Raw genomic sequence first — 18,950 nt, 5'->3', positions numbered from 1 at the left:
ACAGTCAGTGATGTAAGTTATATATGTTGTATAGCACGGGCACAGTCAGGGATGTAAGTTATAATTGTGGTATAGCACGGGTACAGTCAGGGATGTAAGTTATACATGCTATATTTGACGGGTACAGTCAGGGATATCAGTTGTATAATTATATTTGATGTGACGGATACAGCCAGGATTGTTTTGGCTAAAAAAGTATATATATTTCCTCCGACTGATACAGACAATGATGAAAAAATTATAAGACTCTTCTACTTGCTAGGTATATATTTTTTCATCGTACATGTAGTACAGGTATGTCAGATTCGCGTGAAAGTAGATGAAAGATTAAGTGATAGGCGTTTTATTACATTCTATAATAGCTAACCCCTTTCTAGAAGCTTTATTTTGAAACAGGATCAACGGAATGGGCCTAATTAGAGACAGATAATACATCAAATACATTTACTGGGGTCCTGGAATTCCCTCCCTGCTGAAGTAGTCAATGCTGTGAACTTGGAACATTTTAAAAAATAGATTAAATAAGCACTGGAAAAAACCTAGGAATAACAGTATATTATACACAAACCTAGGATGTACTATTAAGGATTTTAAGCAATCACTTTAGATATTTTACCATTGTTGTAAATATCACTATATATCTCTACAAGCCTTTTTGGCTTTCAAATGATGTTGGACTGACGAGCCACTGATGGGAGTAGGCCTATGTGCCTTGTTATGCTGATGTTCGAACGGGCCGAAACATTTATAGATAACAGACTATATATACATCCGGTACGATTACAGCCTTCCGGTACGTACGTGGACGGGTACAGTCAGGGATGTACACATGTAGCTGACAGCCCCTGTTGTCAGGATCGGAGTAAGATTAAAGTGTACACGGGACGGAAAATCATGTTTTGATATGTTATTCTGTTTGATCTCCTGTCAAGAATTTGAAAACCGCATCAAAATCGGCAGTTTCAGTACCGAGATACCGCCCTCCGAAGTGCTCAATTTTTCCCTTTCGAATCAGGTCGTTCCGGCCTCTACGCGCCAGTTAAAACGGCCCCACTGTAAAAACGGCCCCAGACAGAACGGCCCCACTACAATAATGGTCCCAGTTAAAACGGCCCCATAACAATATAAATATATGTTAAATATATGGTATTAGATTTATATATTAATGTAGCGAAAAACTGCGGGAGTTATATAATTACGTATTCCCAGCCCGCTGCCCTCGGTAGATGCCTTCTAGGGTAGCGTCAGGCACCCGCCACAATACCCGAGTTTTGATTAAAGTAGAGTGGGTCGTCGAGTAAAACACAATTTAACGCCGCAATAAAGTTCCACGTGTATTCAGCTCTCTCTAGCATAGAAACGTGCACTTAAACAATAGTCCAAACCAGCTACGTTGTAACTCCTGAACTCAGTCATTCAAACCAGCAAACACATGAACTCCGTCATTTAACCCAGCTAACACCTGAACTCCCCGAGCTTCGAATGAATGAATGAATGAAGAGTTTTACGTACCGTGACGCTAAATATAACGTTTCGGGGCACGAGTTTCAGTTTCGTGCCCCTTTTATACCAAATATGCAGGAGCCCTGCAGGAGCGCTGCAGGAGCGCAGGAGCGCTGCAGGAGCACCCCGGTGGGCTCTGGTTACCAAAATTGACAATAACACTAAAACATAACACTTAGAAAAACGATTAGCCACAAGTAAGTGTTGACCGTGTGTAATATAGATGTGGACACTGGCAGATTTTCCAGACCGATGTAGCCATTTGTTATAGATAATGGGGATGGGAGACGATTAATACCTCTCAAATAGGGGGGGGGGGGGAATAAAATTGAGGGAGCCCCGCAGACGATAAGTGCCACGGCCGTAGATAATTAATTACTTCACGAATTAAGGGCCCAGCGTGTCCCCCATCTAATTATCAGCTGTAAACAGATAGATGCGCTATAGAAAAGCACTAAATAATGATGTATAGACAAATACTACAGAATATAGAAAAACACAATAGAAAATATAGAAAAATAGCACATTAACATATTTATTTATATAATGTAATAATGTCTTGTTAATGGATACGTGTATTCATAAAATTATTTTCTTTAATGAATTTCATGGTAGACTATTATGTGTCAATGCATTTAGAAGCATATCCATAATATATTACAAATTAAATAAACAAAAAGTGGTAAATATAAAAAGTACATTTTATTTATTGAATTTTATAAATTTTATTAGAGGGTGTCTGCCAACACTGAACCTGCCTCCGCAGTTTCACCTGTTGCCCAGCTCTTGCCACGTGGAGGCCCCCTCTGCAAGAGCCACACGATTGTTTAAAGAGTATAAAAATCAAATATATCAGGATCACTAGATATAAAATCACATACATATCCGATCGCGTTGAAGTCCGGGAAACCACTATAGTCGCATAAATCCGATCGCGTAGAGGAAACACTAAAGTCACATATATCCGATCGCGAAGAGGAAACACTAAAGTCACATAAATCCGATCGCGTTGAAGGAAAACACTAAAGTCACATATCCTCTGGTGGCTCTGGACGGCGTTCTGGGAGACCAGGCGCATCTGGATCGTCACCAGAGAGGTTTCTTGCAGTAGCAGAGGAACCAGCATGTAGAACGGCAAGTTGACGCGTCCAGCCTTTACCGTTCAGCATGTGATGCCATCCTTCAACAAAAAATGTGAATAATCTAATAATATAATACTAGGAATAGAACTATTTTTCTTGAATCATCGCAGTCGTATCAGTAGCAGAGGCTGAGGGTCTCTCCTCTATCATCGCAGTCGTATCAGTAGCAGAGGCTGAGGGTCTCTCCTCTATCATCGCAGTCGTATCAGTAGCAGAGGCTGAGGGTCTCTCCTCTATCATCGCAGTCGTATCAGTAGCAGAGGCTGAGGGTCTCTCCTCTATCATCGCAGTCGTATCAGTAGCAGAGGCTGAGGGTCTCTCCTCAATCATCGCAGTCGTATCAGTAGCAGAGGCTGAGGGTCTCTCCTCAAACATCGCAGTCGTATCAGTAGCAGAGGCTGAGGGTCTCTCCTCTATCATCGCAGTCGTATCAGTAGCAGAGGCTGAGGGTCTCTCCTCAAACATCGCAGTCGTATCAGTAGCAGAGGCTGAGGGTCTCTCCTCTATCATCGCAGTCGTATCAGTATCAGAGTCGGGTCTCTCCTCTATCATCGCAGTCGTATCAGTAGCAGAGGCTGAGGGTCTCTCCTCTATCATCGCAGTCGTATCAGTAGCAGAGGCTGAGGGTCTCTCCTCAATCATCGCAGTCGTATCAGTAGCAGAGGCTGAGGGTCTCTCCTCAAACATCGCAGTCGTATCAGTAGCAGAGGCTGAGGGTCTCTCCTCTATCATCGCAGTCGTATCAGTAGCAGAGGCTGAGGGTCTCTCCTCAATCAATCGCAGTCGTATCAGTAGCAGAGGCTGAGGGTCTCTCCTCTATCATCGCAGTCGTATCAGTAGCAGAGGCTGAGGGTCTCTCCTCAACGTCATCGCAGTCTCGTATCAGTAGCAGAGGCTGAGGGTCTCTCCTCTATCATCGCAGTCGTATCAGTAGCAGAGGCTGAGGGTCTCTCCTCTATCATCGCAGTCGTATCAGTAGCAGAGGCTGAGGGTCTCTCCTCTATCATCGCAGTCGTATCAGTAGCAGAGGCTGAGGGTCTCTCCTCAATCATCGCAGTCGTATCAGTAGCAGAGGCTGAGGGTCTCTCCTCAATCATCGCAGTCGTATCAGTAGCAGAGGCTGAGGGTCTCTCCTCTATCATCGCAGTCGTATCAGTAGCAGAGGCTGAGGGTCTCTCCTCTATCATCGCAGTCGTATCAGTAGCAGAGGCTGAGGGTCTCTCCTCTATCATCGCAGTCGTATCAGTAGCAGAGGCTGAGGGTCTCTCCTCAATCATCGCAGTCGTATCAGTAGCAGAGGCTGAGGGTCTCTCCTCTATCATCGCAGTCGTATCAGTAGCAGAGGCTGAGGGTCTCTCCTCTATCATCGCAGTCGTATCAGTAGCAGAGGCTGAGGGTCTCTCCTCTATCATCGCAGTCGTATCAGTAGCAGAGGCTGAGGGTCTCTCCTCTATCATCGCAGTCGTATCAGTAGCAGAGGCTGAGGGTCTCTCCTCTATCATCGCAGTCGTATCAGTAGCAGAGGCTGAGGGTCTCTCCTCTATCATCGCAGTCGTATCAGTAGCAGAGGCTGAGGGTCTCTCCTCTATCATCGCAGTCGTATCAGTAGCAGAGGCTGAGGGTCTCTCCTCTATCATCGCAGTCGTATCAGTAGCAGAGGCTGAGGGTCTCTCCTCAAACATCATCGCAGTCGTATCAGTAGCAGAGGCTGAGGGTCTCTCCTCTATCATCGCAGTCGTATCAGTAGCAGAGGCTGAGGGTCTCTCCTCTATCATCGCAGTCGTATCAGTAGCAGAGGCTGAGGGTCTCTCCTCTATCATCGCAGTCGTATCAGTAGCAGAGGCTGAGGGTCTCTCCTCTATCATCGCAGTCGTATCAGTAGCAGAGGCTGAGGGTCTCTCCTCTATCATCGCAGTCGTATCAGTAGCAGAGGCTGAGGGTCTCTCCTCTATCATCGCAGTCGTATCAGTAGCAGAGGCTGAGGGTCTCTCCTCTATCATCGCAGTCGTATCAGTAGCAGAGGCTGAGGGTCTCTCCTCTATCATCGCAGTCGTATCAGTAGCAGAGGCTGAGGGTCTCTCCTCTATCATCGCAGTCGTATCAGTAGCAGAGGCTGAGGGTCTCTCCTCAATCATCGCAGTCGTATCAGTAGCAGAGGCTGAGGGTCTCTCCTCAAACATCGCAGTCGTATCAGTAGCAGAGGCTGAGGGTCTCTCCTCTATCATCGCAGTCGTATCAGTAGCAGAGGCTGAGGGTCTCTCCTCAATCATCGCAGTCGTATCAGTAGCAGAGGCTGAGGGTCTCTCCTCTATCATCGCAGTCGTATCAGTAGCAGAGGCTGAGGGTCTCTCCTCTATCATCGCAGTCGTATCAGTAGCAGAGGCTGAGGGTCTCTCCTCTATCATCGCAGTCGTATCAGTAGCAGAGGCTGAGGGTCTCTCCTCTATCATCGCAGTCGTATCAGTAGCAGAGGCTGAGGGTCTCTCCTCTATCATCGCAGTCGTATCAGTAGCAGAGGCTGAGGGTCTCTCCTCAATCATCGCAGTCGTATCAGTAGCAGAGGCTGAGGGTCTCTCCTCTATCATCGCAGTCGTATCAGTAGCAGAGGCTGAGGGTCTCTCCTCTATCATCGCAGTCGTATCAGTAGCAGAGGCTGAGGGTCTCTCCTCTATCATCGCAGTCGTATCAGTAGCAGAGGCTGAGGGTGAGGGTCTCTCCTCTATCATCGCAGTCGTATCAGTAGCAGAGGCTGAGGGTCTCTCCTCTATCATCGCAGTCGTATCAGTAGCAGAGGCTGAGGGTCTCTCCTCAATCATCGCAGTCGTATCAGTAGCAGAGGCTGAGGGTCTCTCCTCTATCATCGCAGTCGTATCAGTAGCAGAGGCTGAGGGTCTCTCCTCAATCATCGCAGTCGTATCAGTAGCAGAGGCTGAGGGTCTCTCCTCTATCATCGCAGTCGTATCAGTAGCAGAGGCTGAGGGTCTCTCCTCTATCATCGCAGTCGTATCAGTAGCAGAGGCTGATCAGTAGCAGTCGTATCAGTAGCAGAGGCTGAGGGTCTCTCCTCTATCATCGCAGTCGTATCAGTAGCAGAGGCTGAGGGTCTCTCCTCATCATCGCAGTCGTATCAGTAGCAGAGGCTGAGGGTCTCTCCTCAATCATCGCAGTCGTATCAGTAGCAGAGGCTGAGGGTCTCTCCTCTATCATCGCAGTCGTATCAGTAGCAGAGGCTGAGGGTCTCTCCTCTATCATCGCAGTCGTATCAGTAGCAGAGGCTGAGGGTCTCTCCTCTATCATCGCAGTCGTATCAGTAGCAGAGGCTGAGGGTCTCTCCTCTATCATCGCAGTCGTATCAGTAGCAGAGGCTGAGGGTCTCTCCTCTATCATCGCAGTCGTATCAGTAGCAGAGGCTGAGGGTCTCTCCTCTATCATCGCAGTCGTATCAGTAGCAGAGGCTGAGGGTCTCTCCTCTATCATCGCAGTCGTATCAGTAGCAGAGGCTGAGGGTCTCTCCTCTATCATCGCAGTCGTATCAGTAGCAGAGGCTGAGGGTCTCTCCTCTATCATCGCAGTCGTATCAGTAGCAGAGGCTGAGGGTCTCTCCTCTATCATCGCAGTCGTATCAGTAGCAGAGGCTGAGGGTCTCTCCTCTATCATCGCAGTCGTATCAGTAGCAGAGGCTGAGGGTCTCTCCTCAATCATCGCAGTCGTATCAGTAGCAGAGGCTGAGGGTCTCTCCTCTATCATCGCAGTCGTATCAGTAGCAGAGGCTGAGGGTCTCTCCTCTAATCATCGCAGTCGTATCAGTAGCAGAGGCTGAGGGTCTCTCCTCTATCATCGCAGTCGTATCAGTAGCAGAGGCTGAGGGTCTCTCCTCAACATCGCAGTCGTATCAGTAGCAGAGGCTGAGGGTCTCTCCTCACATCGCAGTCGTATCAGTAGCAGAGGCTGAGGGTCTCTCCTCTATCATCGCAGTCGTATCAGTAGCAGAGGCTGAGGGTCTCTCCTCTAATCATCGCAGTCGTATCAGTAGCAGAGGCTGAGGGTCTCTCCTCAATCATCGCAGTCGTATCAGTAGCAGAGGCTGAGGGTCTCTCTCTCTATCATCGCAGTCGTATCAGTAGCAGAGGCTGAGGGTCTCTCCTCATCATCATATCGCAGTCGTATCACGCGTATCAGTAGCAGAGGCTGAGGGTCTCTCCTCTATCATCGCAGTCGTATCAGTAGCAGAGGCTGAGGGTCTCTCCTCTATCATCGCAGTCGTATCAGTAGCAGAGGCTGAGGGTCTCTCCTCTATCATCGCAGTCGTATCAGTAGCAGAGGCTGAGGGTCTCTCCTCTATCATCGCAGTCGTATCAGTAGCAGAGGCTGAGGGTCTCTCCTCTATCATCGCAGTCGTATCAGTAGCAGAGGCTGAGGGTCTCTCCTCTATCATCGCAGTCGTATCAGTAGCAGAGGCTGAGGGTCTCTCCTCTATCATCGCAGTCGTATCAGTAGCAGAGGCTGAGGGTCTCTCCTCTATCATCGCAGTCGTATCAGTAGCAGAGGCTGAGGGTCTCTCCTCTATCATCGCAGTCGTATCAGTAGCAGAGGCTGAGGGTCTCTCCTCTATCATCGCAGTCGTATCAGTAGCAGAGGCTGAGGGTCTCTCCTCATCATCGCAGTCGTATCAGTAGCAGAGGCTGAGGGTCTCTCCTCAATCATCGCAGTCGTATCAGTAGCAGAGGCTGAGGGTCTCTCCTCTATCATCGCAGTCGTATCAGTAGCAGAGGCTGAGGGTCTCTCCTCTATCATCGCAGTCGTATCAGTAGCAGAGGCTGAGGGTCTCTCCTCTATCATCGCAGTCGTATAGTCAGTAGCAGAGGCTGAGGGTCTCTCCTCTATCATCGCAGTCGTATCAGTAGCAGAGGCTGAGGGTCTCTCCTCTATCATCGCAGTCGTATCAGTAGCAGAGGCTGAGGGTCTCTCCTCTATCATCGCAGTCGTATCAGTAGCAGAGGCTGAGGGTCTCTCCTCTATCATCGCAGTCGTATCAGTAGCAGAGGCTGAGGGTCTCTCCTCTATCATCGCAGTCGTATCAGTAGCAGAGGCTGAGGGTCTCTCCTAATCATCGCAGTCGTATCAGTAGCAGAGGCTGAGGGTCTCTCCTCTATCATCGCAGTCGTATCAGTAGCAGAGGCTGAGGGTCTCTCCTCTATCATCGCAGTCGTATCAGTAGCAGAGGCTGGGGGTCTCTCCTCTATCATCGCAGTCGTATCAGTATCAGAGGCTGAGGGTCTCTCCTCTATCATCGCAGTCGTATCAGTAGCAGAGGCTGAGGGTCTCTCCTCAAACATCGCAGTCGTATCAGTAGCAGAGGCTGAGGGTCTCTCCTCTATCATCGCAGTCGTATCAGTAGCAGAGGCTGAGGGTCTCTCCTCTATCATCGCAGTCGTATCAGTAGCAGAGGCTGAGGGTCTCTCCTCTATCATCGCAGTCGTATCAGTAGCAGAGGCTGAGGGTCTCTCCTCTATCATCGCAGTCGTATCAGTAGCAGAGGCTGAGGGTCTCTCCTCTATCATCGCAGTCGTATCAGTAGCAGAGGCTGAGGGTCTCTCCTCTATCATCGCAGTCGTATCAGTAGCAGAGGCTGAGGGTCTCTCCTCTATCATCGCAGTCGTATCAGTAGCAGAGGCTGAGGGTCTCTCCTCAATCATCGCAGTCGTATCAGTAGCAGAGGCTGAGGGTCTCTCTCCTCTATCATCGCAGTCGTATCAGTAGCAGAGGCTGAGGGTCTCTCCTCTATCATCGCAGTCGTATCAGTAGCAGAGGCTGAGGGTCTCTCCTCAATCATCGCAGTCGTATCAGTAGCAGAGGCTGAGGGTCTCTCCTCTATCATCGCAGTCGTATCAGTAGCAGAGGCTGAGGGTCTCTCCTCTATCATCGCAGTCGTATCAGTAGCAGAGGCTGAGGGTCTCTCCTCTATCATCGCAGTCGTATCAGTAGCAGAGGCTGAGGGTCTCTCCTCAATCATCGCAGTCGTATCAGTAGCAGAGGCTGAGGGTCTCTCCTCAATCATCGCAGTCGAATCAGTAGCAGAGGCTGAGGCTGAGGGTCTCTCCTCAATCATCGCAGTCGTATCAGTAGCAGAGGCTGAGGGTCTCTCCTCTATCATCGCAGTCGTATCAGTAGCAGAGGCTGAGGGTCTCTCCTCTATCATCGCAGTCGTATCAGTATCAGAGGCTGAGGGTCTCTCCTCTATCATCGCAGTCGTATCAGTAGCAGAGGCTGAGGGTCTCTCCTCTATCATCGCAGTCGTATCAGTAGCAGAGGCTGAGGGTCTCTCCTCTATCATCGCAGTCGTATCAGTAGCAGAGGCTGAGGGTCTCTCCTCTATCATCGCAGTCGTATCAGTAGCAGAGGCTGAGGGTCTCTCCTCTATCATCGCAGTCGTATCAGTAGCAGAGGCTGAGGGTCTCTCCTCTATCATCGCAGTCGTATCAGTAGCAGAGGCTGAGGGTCTCTCCTCTATCATCGCAGTCGTATCAGTAGCAGAGGCTGAGGGTCTCTCCTCTATCATCGCAGTCGTATCAGTATCAGAGGCTGAGGGTCTCTCCTCAATCATCGCAGTCGTATCAGTAGCAGAGGCTGAGGGTCTCTCCTCAATCATCGCAGTCGTATCAGTAGCAGAGGCTGAGGGTCTCTCCTCTATCATCGCAGTCGTATCAGTAGCAGAGGCTGAGGGTCTCTCCTCTATCATCGCAGTCGTATCAGTAGCAGAGGCTGAGGGTCTCTCCTCTATCATCGCAGTCGTATCAGTAGCAGAGGCTGAGGGTCTCTCCTCTATCATCGCAGTCGTATCAGTAGCAGAGGCTGAGGGTCTCTCCTCTATCATCGCAGTCGTATCAGTAGCAGAGGCTGAGGGTCTCTCCTCTATCATCGCAGTCGTATCAGTAGCAGAGGCTGAGGGTCTCTCCTCAATCATCGCAGTCGTATCAGTAGCAGAGGCTGAGGGTCTCTCCTCTATCATCGCAGTCGTATCAGTAGCAGAGGCTGAGGGTCTCTCCTCAATCATCGCAGTCGTATCAGTAGCAGAGGCTGAGGGTCTCTCCTCTATCATCGCAGTCGTATCAGTAGCAGAGGCTGAGGGTCTCTCCTCTATCATCGCAGTCGTATCAGTAGCAGAGGCTGAGGGTCTCTCCTCTATCATCGCAGTCGTATCAGTAGCAGAGGCTGAGGGTCTCTCCTCTATCATCGCAGTCGTATCAGTAGCAGAGGCTGAGGGTCTCTCCTCTATCATCGCAGTCGTATCAGTAGCAGAGGCTGAGGGTCTCTCCTCTATCATCGCAGTCGTATCAGTAGCAGAGGCTGAGGGTCTCTCCTCAATCATCGCAGTCGTATCAGTAGCAGAGGCTGAGGGTCTCTCCTCATCATCGCAGTCGTATCAGTAGCAGAGGCTGAGGGTCTCTCCTCAATATCATCGCAGTCGTATCAGTAGCAGAGGCTGAGGGTCTCTCCTCTATCATCGCAGTCGTATCAGTAGCAGAGGCTGAGGGTCTCTCCTCAATCATCGCAGTCGTATCAGTAGCAGAGGCTGAGGGTCTCTCCTCTATCATCGCAGTCGTATCAGTAGCAGAGGCTGAGGGTCTCTCCTCTATCATCGCAGTCGTATCAGTAGCAGAGGCTGAGGGTCTCTCCTCTATCATCGCAGTCGTATCAGTAGCAGAGGCTGAGGGTCTCTCTCTATCATCGCAGTCGTATCAGTAGCAGAGGCTGAGGGTCTCTCCTCTATCATCGCAGTCGTATCAGTAGCAGAGGCTGAGGGTCTCTCCTCTATCATCGCAGTCGTATCAGTAGCAGAGGCTGAGGGTCTCTCCTCTATCATCGCAGTCGTATCAGTAGCAGAGGCTGAGGGTCTCTCCTCTATCATCGCAGTCGTATCAGTAGCAGAGGCTGAGGGTCTCTCTCCTCTATCATCGCAGTCGTATCAGTAGCAGAGGCTGAGGGTCTCTCCTCTATCATCGCAGTCGTATCAGTAGCAGAGGCTGAGGGTCTCTCCTCACATCGCAGTCGTATCAGTAGCAGAGGCTGAGGGTCTCTCCTCTATCATCGCAGTCGTATCAGTAGCAGAGGCTGAGGGTCTCTCCTCTATCATCGCAGTCGTATCATCGCAGTCGTATCAGTAGCAGAGGCTGAGGGTCTCTCCTCTATCATCGCAGTCGTATCAGTAGCAGAGGCTGAGGGTCTCTCCTCTATCATCGCAGTCGTATCAGTAGCAGAGGCTGAGGGTCTCTCCTCTATCATCGCAGTCGTATCAGTAGCAGAGGCTGAGGGTCTCTCCTCTATCATCGCAGTCGTATCAGTAGCAGAGGCTGAGGGTCTCTCCTCTATCATCGCAGTCGTATCAGTAGCAGAGGCTGAGGGTCTCTCCTCAATCATCGCAGTCGTATCAGTAGCAGAGGCTGAGGGTCTCTCCTCTATCATCGCAGTCGTATCAGTAGCAGAGGCTGAGGGTCTCTCCTCTATCATCGCAGTCGTATCAGTAGCAGAGGCTGAGGGTCTCTCCTCTATCATCGCAGTCGTATCAGTAGCAGAGGCTGAGGGTCTCTCCTCTATCATCGCAGTCGTATCAGTAGCAGAGGCTGAGGGTCTCTCCTCTATCATCGCAGTCGTATCAGTAGCAGAGGCTGAGGGTCTCTCCTCAACATCGCAGTCGTATCAGTAGCAGAGGCTGAGGGTCTCTCCTCTATCATCGCAGTCGTATCAGTAGCAGAGGCTGAGGGTCTCTCCTCTATCATCGCAGTCGTATCAGTAGCAGAGGCTGAGGGTCTCTCCTCTATCATCGCAGTCGTATCAGTAGCAGAGGCTGAGGGTCTCTCCTCTATCATCGCAGTCGTATCAGTAGCAGAGGCTGAGGGTCTCTCCTCTATCATCGCAGTCGTATCAGTAGCAGAGGCTGAGGGTCTCTCCTCTATCATCGCAGTCGTATCAGTAGCAGAGGCTGAGGGTCTCTCCTCTATCATCGCAGTCGTATCAGTAGCAGAGGCTGAGGGTCTCTCCTCTATCATCGCAGTCGTATCAGTAGCAGAGGCTGAGGGTCTCTCCTCTATCATCGCAGTCGTATCAGTAGCAGAGGCTGAGGGTCTCTCCTCTATCATCGCAGTCGTATCAGTAGCAGAGGCTGAGGGTCTCTCCTCTATCATCGCAGTCGTATCAGTAGCAGAGGCTGAGGGTCTCTCCTCTATCATCGCAGTCGTATCAGTAGCAGAGGCTGAGGGTCTCTCCTCTATCATCGCAGTCGTATCAGTAGCAGAGGCGGAGGTCTCTCCTCAATCATCGCAGTCGTATCAGTAGCAGAGGCTGAGGGTCTCTCCTCTATCATCGCAGTCGTATCAGTAGCAGAGGCTGAGGGTCTCTCCTCTAATCATCGCAGTCGTATCAGTAGCAGAGGCTGAGGGTCTCTCCTCAATCATCGCAGTCGTATCAGTAGCAGAGGCTGAGGGTCTCTCCTCTATCATCGCAGTCGTATCAGTAGCAGAGGCTGAGGGTCTCTCCTCTATCATCGCAGTCGTATCAGTAGCAGAGGCTGAGGGTCTCTCCTCTATCATCGCAGTCGTATCAGTAGCAGAGGCTGAGGGTCTCTCCTCTATCATCGCAGTCGTATCAGTAGCAGAGGCTGAGGGTCTCTCCTCTATCATCGCAGTCGTATCAGTAGCAGAGGCTGAGGGTCTCTCCTCAATCATCGCAGTCGTATCAGTAGCAGAGGCTGAGGGTCTCTCCTCTATCATCGCAGTCGTATCAGTAGCAGAGGCTGAGGGTCTCTCCTCTATCATCGCAGTCGTATCAGTAGCAGAGGCTGAGGGTCTCTCTCTCAATCATCGCAGTCGTATCAGTAGCAGAGGCTGAGGGTCTCTCCTCAATCATCGCAGTCGTATCAGTAGCAGAGGCTGAGGGTCTCTCCTCTATCATCGCAGTCGTATCAGTAGCAGAGGCTGAGGGTCTCTCCTCTATCATCGCAGTCGTATCAGTAGCAGAGGCTGAGGGTCTCTCCTCTATCATCGCAGTCGTATCAGTAGCAGAGGCTGAGGGTCTCTCCTCAAATCAGCAGTCGCAGTCGTATCAGTAGCAGAGCAGAGGCTGAGGGTCTCTCCTCTATCATCGCAGTCGTATCAGTAGCAGAGGCTGAGGGTCTCTCCTCTATCATCGCAGTCGTATCAGTAGCAGAGGCTGAGGGTCTCTCCTCAATCATCGCAGTCGTATCAGTAGCAGAGGCTGAGGGTCTCTCCTCTCATCATCGCAGTCGTATCAGTAGCAGAGGCTGAGGGTCTCTCCTCTATCATCGCAGTCGTATCAGTAGCAGAGGCTGAGGGTCTCTCCTCTATCATCGCAGTCGTATCAGTAGCAGAGGCTGAGGGTCTCTCCTCTATCATCGCAGTCGTATCAGTAGCAGAGGCTGAGGGTCTCTCCTCTATCATCGCAGTCGTATCAGTAGCAGAGGCTGAGGGTCTCTCCTCTATCATCGCAGTCGTATCAGTAGCAGAGGCTGAGGGTCTCTCCTCTATCATCGCAGTCGTATCAGTAGCAGAGGCTGAGGGTCTCTCCTCTATCATCGCAGTCGTATCAGAAGCAGAGGCTGAGGGTCTCTCCTCTATCATCGCAGTCGTATCAGTAGCAGAGGCTGAGGGTCTCTCCTCTATCATCGCAGTCGTATCAGTAGCAGAGGCTGAGGGTCTCTCCTCTATCATCGCAGTCGTATCAGTAGCAGAGGCTGAGGGTCTCTCCTCTATCATCGCAGTCGTATCAGTAGCAGAGGCTGAGGGTCTCTCCTCTATCATCGCAGTCGTATCAGTAGCAGAGGCTGAGGGTCTCTCCTCTATCATCGCAGTCGTATCAGTAGCAGAGGCTGAGGGTCTCTCCTCTATCATCGCAGTCGTATCAGTAGCAGAGGCTGAGGGTCTCTCCTCAATCATCGCAGTCGTATCAGTAGCAGAGGCTGAGGGTCTCTCCTCTATCATCGCAGTCGTATCAGTAGCAGAGGCTGAGGGTCTCTCCTCTATCATCGCAGTCGTATCAGTAGCAGAGGCTGAGGGTCTCTCCTCTATCATCGCAGTCGTATCAGTATCAGAGGCTGAGGGTCTCTCCTCTATCATCGCAGTCGTATCAGTAGCAGAGGCTGAGGGTCTCTCCTCTATCATCGCAGTCGTATCAGTAGCAGAGGCTGAGGGTCTCTCCTCTATCATCGCAGTCGTATCAGTAGCAGAGGCTGAGGGTCTCTCCTCTATCATCGCAGTCGTATCAGTAGCAGAGGCTGAGGGTCTCTCCTCAATCATCGCAGTCGTATCAGTAGCAGAGGCTGAGGGTCTCTCCTCTATCATCGCAGTCGTATCAGTAGCAGAGGCTGAGGGTCTCTCCTCTATCATCGCAGTCGTATCAGTAGCAGAGGCTGAGGGTCTCTCCTCTATCATCGCAGTCGTATCAGTAGCAGAGGCTGAGGGTCTCTCCTCTATCATCGCAGTCGTATCAGTAGCAGAGGCTGAGGGTCTCTCCTCTATCATCGCAGTCGTATCAGTAGCAGAGGCTGAGGGTCTCTCCTCTATCATCGCAGTCGTATCAGTACGCAGTCGTCCATCAGTCGTATCAGTACAGAGGCTGAGGGTCTCTCCTCTATCATCGCAGTCGTATCAGTAGCAGAGGCTGAGGGTCTCTCCTCATCATCGCAGTCGTATCAGTAGCAGAGGCTGAGGGTCTCTCCTCTATCATCGCAGTCGTATCAGTAGCAGAGGCTGAGGGTCTCTCCTCTATCATCGCAGTCGTATCAGTAGCAGAGGCTGAGGGTCTCTCTCTCTATCATCGCAGTCGTATCAGTAGCAGAGGCTGAGGGTCTCTCCTCTATCATCGCAGTCGTATCAGTAGCAGAGGCTGAGGGTCTCTCCTCTATCATCGCAGTCGTATCAGTAGCAGAGGCTGAGGGTCTCTCCTCTATCATCGCAGTCGTATCAGTAGCAGAGGCTGAGGGTCTCTCCTCAATCATCGCAGTCGTATCAGTAGCAGAGGCTGAGGGTCTCTCCTCTATCATCGCAGTCGTATCAGTAGCAGAGGCTGAGGGTCTCTCCTCTATCATCGCAGTCGTATCAGTAGCAGAGGCTGAGGGTCTCTCCTCTATCATCGCAGTCGTATCAGTAGCAGAGGCTGAGGGTCTCTCCTCAATCATCGCAGTCGTATCAGTAGCAGAGGCTGAGGGTCTCTCCTCAATCATCGCAGTCGTATCAGTAGCAGAGGCTGAGGGTCTCTCCTCTATCATCGCAGTCGTATCAGTAGCAGAGGCTGAGGGTCTCTCCTCTATCATCGCAGTCGTATCAGTAGCAGAGGCTGAGGGTCTCTCCTCAATCATCGCAGTCGTATCAGTAGCAGAGGCTGAGGGTCTCTCCTCTATCATCGCAGTCGTATCAGTAGCAGAGGCTGAGGGTCTCTCCTCTATCATCGCAGTCGTATCAGTAGCAGAGGCTGAGGGTCTCTCCTCTATCATCGCAGTCGTATCAGTAGCAGAGGCTGAGGGTCTCTCCTCTATCATCGCAGTCGTATCAGTAGCAGAGGCTATATCCAGGAGTTTCTCTCATCCCGCTCTGTCGTATCTCCTTCCCAGAATTGAACCAGTGTTCCTCAACATATCGGTCAGTCGTTCAGGTAATGAATAAAGGATACAAAATCAGTCCGACTCTCTCTCCTTCAACCCCAAACGATTGCAGGAGGCATGAGGGTTCTCCCTGAATTCGCGTTCAACTCTCCACCTTGGAAATCCTCCCTCAAATCACACTACAGTCTATTCTTGAACATCGCATTGTCGTTCAATCAAACAAACAAGTCTCCTCCCACACGAAAACACAGATGGCTCCGTATGGTCTCCTAAGTGTCCAGCCATATATTGAGTAATGTGCACTACCAAGGACTGAGGGTCTCCTGACTTAACTTCGGCACGTATGTAAAAAAACACCTTGATGAACTTTATTAACGCAGTCCATTTCCGCAAATCCGAAATTTCCTGTATAAATACAGATGTAAAATTAATATCAGGATAGAAATATGGAGGGTCCGTCCTCTATCATACAGTCTACTGTCATCATCAGGGTCTCTCCCTAGAACCTTGTCAACAGAGGGATTCGAAACTTGCTGTTCCTGATCCTTACATGGTATCCAATATCCATCCCCAAGTCCCTGTATACCCACCTCTCTCAATCTATCTCTAGTCGTGATCCCCGTTGGGGGTCCCACTCTACTGCCAGCAGTCCCCTCCAAACACGATCCCGTTCAGTACAAACAATCTATGAATTATCCCCAGTCCCCCCTCAAAGCATCCACAGAGGCCTGAGTCCTATCCAGTCATTATCAGTAGCAGAGGCCTACCCCATGCATCCGCAGCTCCCCTTAAAATCCTCCTCAAATCATCAATATCACCACCGCCCCGCTACCGGCACTCTGGATCCCCTTGACAGAAGTGCTGTCTACAGGGTGGCTAACCGCATCGTTCCCGTAGTCAGAATCCCCCATCCAAGTCGATCAGTCTACCAGATCCTTCCCAACTATCACGACAGTCGTAAAGAAATTCCGCTAGCAACAGCAAATGCCGACCCCCGATCCCAAGTTAATCCACCTCTCGAGTAGAATCAATCACAAGGGACCCTCATCAACAATATCCACTTCGATCCCCATCATGCCCTTAGGCACCCCTCCACATCCTTATGTTCAGATCACCCAGTGATCAGTACTGGAGGATATCAAAACTCAACCAGCTGTGGAGCTTATCGTTCTAGGGTTGCTTGTAGACTTCAATAGAGGGGATCCTCACCCTCACTAATCTTTTGTTTCCCTAGTAAAACCATTTCCTTTCCTTTCGCTCACCATCTCCTACCCATACAGCAGCAACCTGGACGACTCTTCAACTTGCGACACCTCCAACCCCACAAATGTGTCCAGGTTTCCCGGCCGACCCAAGAATAGCAACGCATCCAACCTCTCACACTCAATCTTCAAGTGGGACAGTTGCTTCTCACTCCCCCCAGACAGTCACAAATATGAGCACTGCTGTATCTGCAGTCGTTAGTCTGTGGCTTCACATCCCCATGCTTGTTTGTTCTCGACCCATCAATTATTCCTGCTACCTCTACAGATCTCGCTGAGCAAAGCACCACCTTGGTCAGCAAGTCTGGCCTCTTGCATAGGATGTCCAATCCTTTCCTTTTACGAACTGACAAGAACAGCGCTAATTTCCCACCCAACACATAAATACCTGATCCCCCTGATCACTAGGTCCCTCCTTCAGTCGCTCATAGGTTTTCTCAGTCCTGGTTCATCTCAAACCCATCGCTCGAAATAGTTTGAACGTCTAACCCCTCAGGGAAAAACTGTTCAAAACTCTTGCCCAAGGACCAAGGCCATTCCTTCTGGTCTTGAAGATAAGCGAAATGCCTTCAACACAACCCTGTCCCTTCCGTCTTCTCAAAGGAGAGCCAGTCTTGAAGCAGAACCCCACTATGTCTTTAGTTCCCTGGTAATCAAGAGCCTTCGGTCGACAGGAAGGCGAGAAAAACGTCATCATCCGCCTTAACCTTTGAGCAACATCTGGTCGACCACCTAAGGTTAACTCCGACCCAACTATGCTGCCACCCAGTTCAACACACTAGTACCCCCAGTTCTCGAATTCGCTGCAAATCAGAAATCCAAGTTGATCTTTACCAAGTCCTCGATCTTCGAAAGCAGGAAGCTTACTCCCCCCGTACTAAAGGACTGTGTCCATCTCGCACTGGTCTCGATTGTCCAAAACACTGCAATTCCACCCCTCCTATGTTCTTCAATGGCTCTCCTCCTGCTTAACACCCCCTCCGAACTCCTCTAACCCTAGCACCTGTAATCCTCTTAGCTACACACAGAAAGTTTCCTTCGATGAAACCACAGTTCCTTCCCACACTCGGTCAAGTTCTCGTAATCTGACCTTTCTGGCTTCTTCCCTTTCATCTAGCTAGGCCTTAGCTTTCCTCTCACCACAAACCGTAACTCCTGGCCCTGTCTACTACTCCAAAACTTCTCTCGTATCAAGTAGCTAAAAACCATCAGCCCCACTGCCCTTCATACCCCCCCTACACGACCAGTCGCTCAACCAAGTACAACCTCTCCTCTACCAAAACCGTACCAGTCAGAGGTGCCACCCCCTCAACCACACATCGCCAGTTCCCCCTATAGACACCACAACTATCTCCACTCGCAAGTTTATCCCTTACCCCAAGGTCAGGGTCTTCTCTCACAAGGCATGCAAGCCCTCCAGTACAAGGAACACTCTCCTACCCAATAGCGTAACACCCAGTTACAAACGTTGACATCACCCAACACCCACCCACCACGCAGTCGTACCCCCTACCCGAACCCTGATGCGCCCAGATGCCCGCAAATCCCTCACCGAGGCTGGAACTCACCACAACCAGTCCCCCCCACAACCACACCAGACCTCCAACATCAGCCAACCCCCGCCCCTCCCCCCTTCCACCACTCACCAACCGCCAACCCCCACCCACCCACACCATCCGCACACCCCCCAATCCCACCCACCCTCCCACTCCCAACCACGAACTCCCGTACCCCCACAAACACCCCCATCGCACCCAACCTACCCCCCCACGCTCACCATACCATCAGCCCTCCTCACCCTCACCTCCCCACACACTCTTCAGACAACACCAACAGACGTGCACACCAGACAAACGCACACTCAACACCCTCCACGAGCCCCCCATACACATCCACACATCTGCGAACAGAAAACACCCGTCACCACTCACACAAGCGTACCCCCCCGATCATACAGACACAACCTCTTCGACTAAACGCACCACCATCGCATCATTCTGTCAGACAACGAACACCACTCCGCGGGCAAGACTCGTGGCGTCCCATCGCTCCACGCACTAGATAATCCGACCCTCACAGTTCCACAGGGAACCAGTCCCCCCAACGCTAGCGCACTCACCACTTTTCACTAACGGCATACCCTCACCTCACCCACACAGCCCACACAACTCACTCATCGTTCACCAACCCCCGCCCCATCACTAGCACTGCTCACAACCGACGACCTGACCATCACACAAACAAACAAAACAAACCGGAGTGCCGTGTGAATGACCCCGCAAGACGTTCCACGGGGCCATACACATCTGCCACTCCCTCTACACCTCTATCAAAATCATCGTATCGGACAATCATACCACCATACATCCATGCGTCGCCAGCTGAAGAAGCTCTCGCTTAGTGTCCACTAACATACGCGTCCACCACTGT

General features: G+C 50.9%; 1 protein-coding gene across 1 annotated transcript in view; it reads right to left on the bottom strand.

The window, feature by feature from the left end:
• Positions 1 to 2,531: 2,531 nt before the first annotated feature.
• LOC138312967 (ephrin type-A receptor 3-like) overlaps positions 2,532 to 18,950 on the bottom strand; it is an 80,510-nt gene continuing 64,091 nt past the window's right edge. Inside the window, exon 6 of the mRNA XM_069253666.1 lies at positions 2,532 to 2,683. Coding sequence (XP_069109767.1) covers positions 2,532 to 2,683 — 152 coding nt within the window. The remainder of the gene's footprint in view (positions 2,684 to 18,950) is intronic.

Source organism: Argopecten irradians, chromosome 2, assembly GCF_041381155.1.
Source record: "Argopecten irradians isolate NY chromosome 2, Ai_NY, whole genome shotgun sequence".
NCBI classification, from domain to species: domain Eukaryota; kingdom Metazoa; phylum Mollusca; class Bivalvia; order Pectinida; family Pectinidae; genus Argopecten; species Argopecten irradians.
The sequence above is the reverse complement of the archived record's forward strand: the minus strand, read 5'-3'. Positions and strand labels throughout refer to the sequence as shown.